Source organism: Nestor notabilis, unplaced genomic scaffold (genome assembly GCF_000696875.1).
Source record: "Nestor notabilis isolate BGI_N333 unplaced genomic scaffold, ASM69687v1 scaffold12853, whole genome shotgun sequence".
NCBI lineage: Eukaryota > Metazoa > Chordata > Aves > Psittaciformes > Psittacidae > Nestor > Nestor notabilis.
This window is the reverse complement of record NW_009921530.1, coordinates 40,529-47,393: the sequence shown is the minus strand read 5'-3', so window position 1 is coordinate 47,393 and position 6,865 is coordinate 40,529. Positions and strand designations below refer to the sequence as shown.

At 37.3% G+C, this 6,865-nt stretch overlaps 1 protein-coding gene across 1 annotated transcript in view; it reads right to left on the bottom strand.

The window, feature by feature from the left end:
• Window positions 1-2,971: 2,971 nt before the first annotated feature.
• Window positions 2,972-6,865, bottom strand: part of TDP1 (tyrosyl-DNA phosphodiesterase 1) — a 43,989-nt gene continuing 40,095 nt past the window's right edge. The window contains exon 15 of the mRNA XM_010011205.1: window positions 2,972-3,045. Within this exon, the coding sequence (XP_010009507.1) occupies window positions 2,972-3,045 (74 nt within the window). The remainder of the gene's footprint in view (window positions 3,046-6,865) is intronic.

Here is a 6,865-nt window from a genome sequence, read left to right as displayed (position 1 = left end):
ACTCTTTCCATCTCTTTCAGATCAGTTACTAAAGTATAGCTGACAAAGACAATTGTATGCCAGTCTTCCTGGAGAAGATAGCATTTCATTTATACTTAATACCCTATAGGGGTATTTTTATTTGAAGATACTTGCAAATTAAAATTTACAGTCAGGAAACTGAGGCAGAGATAGACACGGCTTGAAAGTCCCAGAGGGGACTCCTCAAGAGCTGATCTCAAGAACAACTTCCAGTTCTAGATGTCCCTTTGCATTTGCTGTTTATCTTCCATCATCTCAACAGGCAAGAAAATCACTGTTGGGTTGGTAACTTAATTTTCCAAACTGTTTACCAACCAACCACAGTTCAGAGCAAAGTTTTTTGGTTATTCATGTTTATTGGCAATAGAACTGTGTAAGATAGTGATTTGCTTGCTAAGGGAGAAACAGAGACACATGAATCAGCATGTGTAAACTCAGATTAGAGTCAGAAAAAGTTACTGAAAGAATCCCCTCACATTCCTCCTTCTAAGCATTGTAAACCACTTCCAACTGAAGAATGTTACTGTACTTAATACAGTGGGGTCACAGTACCTTGAAAACACTACAGCAACATTTAGAAAGCAGTAACTGGGAATTAGTTTGAGTAGAGGTAACATTTTGATAAATGGAGAAGTAGAAAAGCCAGTATATTTTAAAAAAAAAAAAAAAAAAAAAGCCAAGGACATGAAGACTGTAGATTAGCATAGGAACTTACTTCTCTGAACTTACACAGCTCCTTTCAGCCTCCAGTAATTTTTGCCTTCTTATCTTCTGTGATGCTGGATTTAATCTCAAGTGTGGTGAAAAAACTCCAGATAGATCACCATATCACAGTCTTGAACAAACCAAAATTAGACTGTTGCTTTACTATGCGACTCCAGTAAGAAACTGCACAACATTATGCTGCCCTGGCAGGAGATTTAACCTTTTCAGAATCACAAGCAGTTCCATGCTCAAAACACATTCCAAGCTGCTGTGGGTCACAGCTCTGCACTGGAAATGTTTTGTGAGTTTTTGTAGCAGAACTGATTATCTGGTTTATTTGTTCCCACCAGCAGGCTTTGGAAGGATGTTCTGATGCTGCATTAATCTGAGCCCTGGAGAGCCGAAGTTAAATCATGCCAGGTGCCTGGAAACAAAAAAAAAAATTCCATCTGGAATTTGACCAGGAAAGCCTCAGAGCTGGTTAAACCACTCTATGACAAAAATAGGAATACTCACATATGTAACATTAATCATATTCTTCACAAATTAAGGATATATGATTAATTCTTAGCTCACCTTTTAGAACTCTTAAAGCTTTCCTCATACAAAGACACCTTTCTACTTAGGCTTTCTCCAACTCTCACAAACAATTAAAATAACAGTCTTTCATGAAGGAAGTATGACAATTGCTATGAAGTTGTTCTTTCAGGTTTTAGAGCTCATCCCTCTATTTTCATGTTACCTTCCCTGATCCCTGTTTTTTCAGGCTTACCATGGACAGGATCAAACTGTTTCTGGAGGTAGCATGAACAGTAAAGACTCTACATACAGAACTGAAAGTGAAAGCAGAAAGCAATCTTCCTATCTGTTCCAAGGACATCCCAGTTGCACTCTGACCCATACTTGGCTTGTATTATTTGCAAAGCTCTCAAAAACAGATAAAGCAATAATAATGATTACCAGACCTTGAAATTACCAAGACAAACTAAGAAATGAACAACCTAAACACCTAGGTTCCTTTGCTGTGAAGAGTGAGTAAAATTTCTCTATTATAGGCAAGGCTATTGCACTATCTAGGTCCATTTACTCTTTGAATAAGAGACCATACAATGGTTTCCCCAAAAATAAGCCAAAGCCATAACCTTTTGGTCTGAAAAATCACCTGATAACTGCACCAGAGAACTTGAATGTAACTAGAGAGGGCAGAACAACAGCGAAAGGATATGAAAGATGGAAAAGAAGCAATACTTCATAGTTTCTCTGTGGATTGGTGTGTGACACTGTAGGAAAACAAAAGAAATTATCTCTTTGCTAGGCAGATGCCATGACAATTTCCTAAACACACATGTTCTCTATGGTAACTTTTGAATGAAACAGGGATAGACATTAAATATTAGGAGATAGTGTTCTCCCAGTGTACTCTGAACCATCTTGGGGCATAAGGCACTGCAAAATGAAGGAGGTAGCATAGGAACTGCAACCCCGCCAGGTTATCTGTGATGCAGAGGGAATTCTGAATGAAGCATCCCACTACAAGATTTCCCAGCTGCAGGACCAGGTGTTCACACATCCCATACCACTATTTAAGAGTACTCTTCGGCACCCAAGCCCATCCACTTCAATTTAGTATTTTTGACAGTACTTGTATCCAAGGAGGAAAAAAAAAAAAAAAAAAAAACAACCAGAGGATTAGGAAATAACTGTCAAAAAGCCAAATACCTGAAGAAGCCAAACCATCAAATATCAGAGTTTGCATTTGAAGTGATAATTGCAAAGAAAAATTTCAATCCGATTTGAAATGAACACACTTAGAAGTAGATGGAACAAAGGATATATAAACAATACTGACTTTATTTTATCTAAATTTTACATACAACAACTTTTATTCCAACTACTGGAGTCAACAGTCTCAAGAACAGTAAATTTTAAATTCATTACAGCTAAAAATGCAGAGGGAGTCTCAAAGAACAGTCTGAACTTGTTTTAATCTTGAAAAGAACCATATATAAGAACCATAGTAAAGAAAAAGCATATAAAAAGGTATTTAAAAATGAAGTTTGATTTATAATGATATCGTTATAGATCCTCCAAGAATCTCCCATCATCAACATTTTAATATTTCTTTCAACTACAAATTAGCCATTACAACAGACATTATAGCTTAGATACAAGAAATAGGTAGTCTTGCAAGTAGCACAGCAGGCTCAGTGTCAGTAAGTGAAACATCACAGAATAGCGAAAACATTCACGACGGAAGCCACATATTTCCATGTGTATCAGGGGCATTAGTGTAAGGAATATTCCAAATCCATGGTTGATCTGTAAACCAAAAACAGGTTTATGACAAATTCAGTTATTAAAAGTAGAATTTTGATCCTCTTCCTCCCCTCCCTTTGTAGAAAGGTGAAAATTCCCACTGATTTTCATAAAAGTCCATGTGCCATTTAACTTTACTAGACATTTTGATTTCAGCTATTTTTTAAAATGGTAAGATTTAGAGTTTTCAAAAGGCTTTGATTTCCCCCCCCAAATTATTTTGAATATGATTATTAGAACCCAACATACATTACATCCCCATCAGCTGTAAAAGAATTGTATTTCAGACAGCAGACATGAACAGTCATGCATCCACATTTGGTTTAGCCCATAGGCATCAAGTTCAGTGCTGCACATCTCTTAACCCAATGGAATTATAAGTCAGTGAAGTAATGTGGCAGTATTTTTTACACGGATAGTAAGAATTCAGTATCTAAGACTGACTCTGCCTGACCTCTGAAATGTTCAAGTTCACACCTCACTTCGGATGTTACATCTTTACTTGTGCAACAGGTTTGCAGCAGACAGTTCTTCCCCTCCACGTCTCAGAATACAGAAGCTATTCCTACTCTTGGAGAAAAGACAACACAGCAGGAACCAAATGCTAGCTCCGCAATCTGCTTGAGGCTTTTCCTCTGACTGCAGACATGTTGCAGAAAAGCCCCTGGGTGTATGAAGCCTAGCTATTACTCCAGTTCTCTCGGGTTACCCTTACTGAAATACAGAGAAAAATCATTCAATCCTCTCAGTGATTTTTCTCAAACAGGAAGTTTATATAAATCCTACCCGCTTCTTTTTTCCACCTACAAAATGAGCCTTGAAGGAAGGCAGTGACATCAATCTGTACAATGCACACAATTAAACTGAATTGTACTGAGGATGATGGGAGTAGTTTATTTATCAAAACCAAGCTATTCATCTACATAATATGCTATGTACACTTGCTAAAGAAGATTTGACACACTTGTCAATTCAAATTTTGGATAAGCTATTTATCATAGACTGTTGTCCAATTTTAAGCTTACAGGATCCAATACCAGGTCTTACAATATATGAAATGAGAATTACTGTAGCAAGAAGAGTAAGAAAGTGACAGAAGCAGTAATGAAGGCATGTACAAACTGCACAACAGCACGCTGTGACAAGTACCGCACCAATTAAACATGGGGCAGGGAGAGCATTCCTACTATATACTCGCTACTTACCTGCTACTAGAGTGCACTTAATTCTAGCACTGTAGCTCTATATGTTGCAGTGAAACATATCCCAGCTATGCAAGTGTTTTACAGAGGTATCTGTTTACAGTAGTAACAGGGTAACGGGAAAACGCTTTAAATTATCAGAGAATTGAATGCATTTGACTTGAAAAAGGACTCTACATTCAGAGTTCATGAAGACTGATAGGGATGTTGCAAGTCACGGGTATGTGATCACCAGAGAGAGAACAGCCTGTGCAACAAATGCCATCTTTTACATTATGTTATTACAAGAGCACAATAAAAGCAAACATCCCTGTCTTCTCCTAATTTAAAATAATTATATAGCTTCTAGGTGGAAGAAGTAGTTGGCTAGCTTTTAGTTATAGCAGACAGGTGATTTTCAAGCACAGAAAAAATAAAAGGCATTGGAAATCAGAATAAACTACAGTACTTAACTTGGCATACTGCCAGAAAATGTCTGTAGGTTTCTGAATCAACTGCAGGATATCTAGACCTTGAGTCATCTCTTCAAATCAAACCAAACCAAAAAGATAGCACCACTATTTCCCTAAGCTGCTTCTACCGGTCTCCTGTTTGAAAGCCATGTGTGCCTTTTGTCTTTTAAGTGAGTACCTTACCGCATAGTAAATATGAATAGTTATAAGAATGGGTATAAAATAAAGCAAATTTTTGAAAAAGCAATAAGGTTTTCAAGTATACATTCATTTTTTATCATTGACCTCTAATCCATGACATCAGAATAAATCCAGTCCCTCTCAGACACTGGAATCTGTCACTTGGAGTCCATTATGCAGCTTGGACCTATTAATCTTCACTACCATTTGCAGTTACTGTTTAATTCAGCAAAACATAAAGGAAAAGGAAGACTTAGATGTACAGAAATTACTTCAGTTACCCCTTAAAGCACTCTGAGAAGCTTCAACACCTAATTTAGCTCTTTTTACTGTGGCCGTCTTAAGAAAATTTTATTAAGGTAGCTACTGACGTAGTTGAAGCTTTGTTCTATTAATGGAATGCTGTTGGATTTATAAAACACCTGATACTATTTTAATAAGCCATGTGCAAAACTGTTACTGAAACAAGTAATTCAGTTACTTTTAAAATGTCAGATCAAGTTTAAAATTATTTATCACTTTTAATAGGAGCTGTATCAGCAAGAGAAAGACAGTGACGGTGTACAAATACCGTAAGACTGTAGCAACTTACTGTTGCGCGCTAAATGATTGCGAGGCTTTTGAAAGTTAAACACTTATCTTCTGGGGGAGAGGGAAGAGGGAGAGCGGAGGTTAACTGTTCCCTATTTACAGCCCCATTACACACATTTTTTAAGTGTGCTCAATGTACCTAACTTCCACACGTTTTGAGTTCAGTTCTTCATTTCTGATAACACTACTTCCAATAAGGGGTAGTTGATAGACAATCTGTGACCTAGTACCACTGCTTCCTTCTTGCCTCACTTAGAAGCAGCAGAACTCTAGCACTAGAGTTAGTACACAATAAAAGGAATGGGGCCATTCCTGCCCCACTGCTGCTTTAAGATTATCTGAAATCTCAAAGTGCCATTTCAGTCAGGCAGACTTTTGAAGATTCTCTCACAACTGAAGAGACCATCACATTTAATTTAAAGATAGAAAGGACCTGGAGAACAAGTTATTTCAAGTACACCTGATCAATCTCTCAGAGTCCCCCACATTTTGAGATCAAGTTACAGAATAAGAAATCATGAACTGACAGTGAACAAGGTTCTGCAAATTTTAACAACAGTACTTTACACATGCAGTATATTGTGTAGGTCAGAAACACACCAGCAAGCCATCTCAAAACTTCATGTTCTCATAAATATGACAGATGGCAGTACAGTATGTACAGCCAAAACCAGAAAAGTCTGTGAATTACAGGAACATGCAATTGAACAGTAAAGTATAAAATACAATTAAGGATCTTTGTGATTCTCTTCCTACAGTGTAAAATACAAGTGTCTTCTGCACTTGGCGGAGATCTGGATAACAGCTATTCCTGGTTGATTTCTAAATCCAGAAACTGGATTCTTACATCATCTTTCACAGTATTTCATGAGTCTTCCAACTGAAGAATTTAGCTTTTAACTACAATATGTCTTCACATACATTGAAAGGGTACTCATAAATAACCAGAGTTCTTCAAGTTATTCCACATATACATTCTACCACAGCACATTTATTCCCTGCTGCGTGAAGCTGGAAAGTTCTCCCTTTCAGCATTTGTGGAAGGTGCATGCTATACTTCAGTCTCTTTTCTCCCCTCCCTTTAGATGAGCATGGCATTTACAAAGGAACTCATCTGGTACCTCTCAATGCAAAAATCATACTTGAAAGATTTCAAGAATGGGGAAAGACAGGTGGGGTAGAGGTGTGGGATCTATAACAATATACACAGAGAAGGTAATAATTCCAGAAGGCCAGGACAATGGCCACTTGGTGAAGAAAAAAAAGAAAACACCCTGTACTGCTGTTTAAAAGCAGGATTTGCTTTGTTTCTCAGTAAGAAAAAGAAAGTCCTTTGCACTTTTCTGAGGCCTTTCCCAAGTTGTTCTAAAAAAAGCCCTTGATGTACATATTGAATTT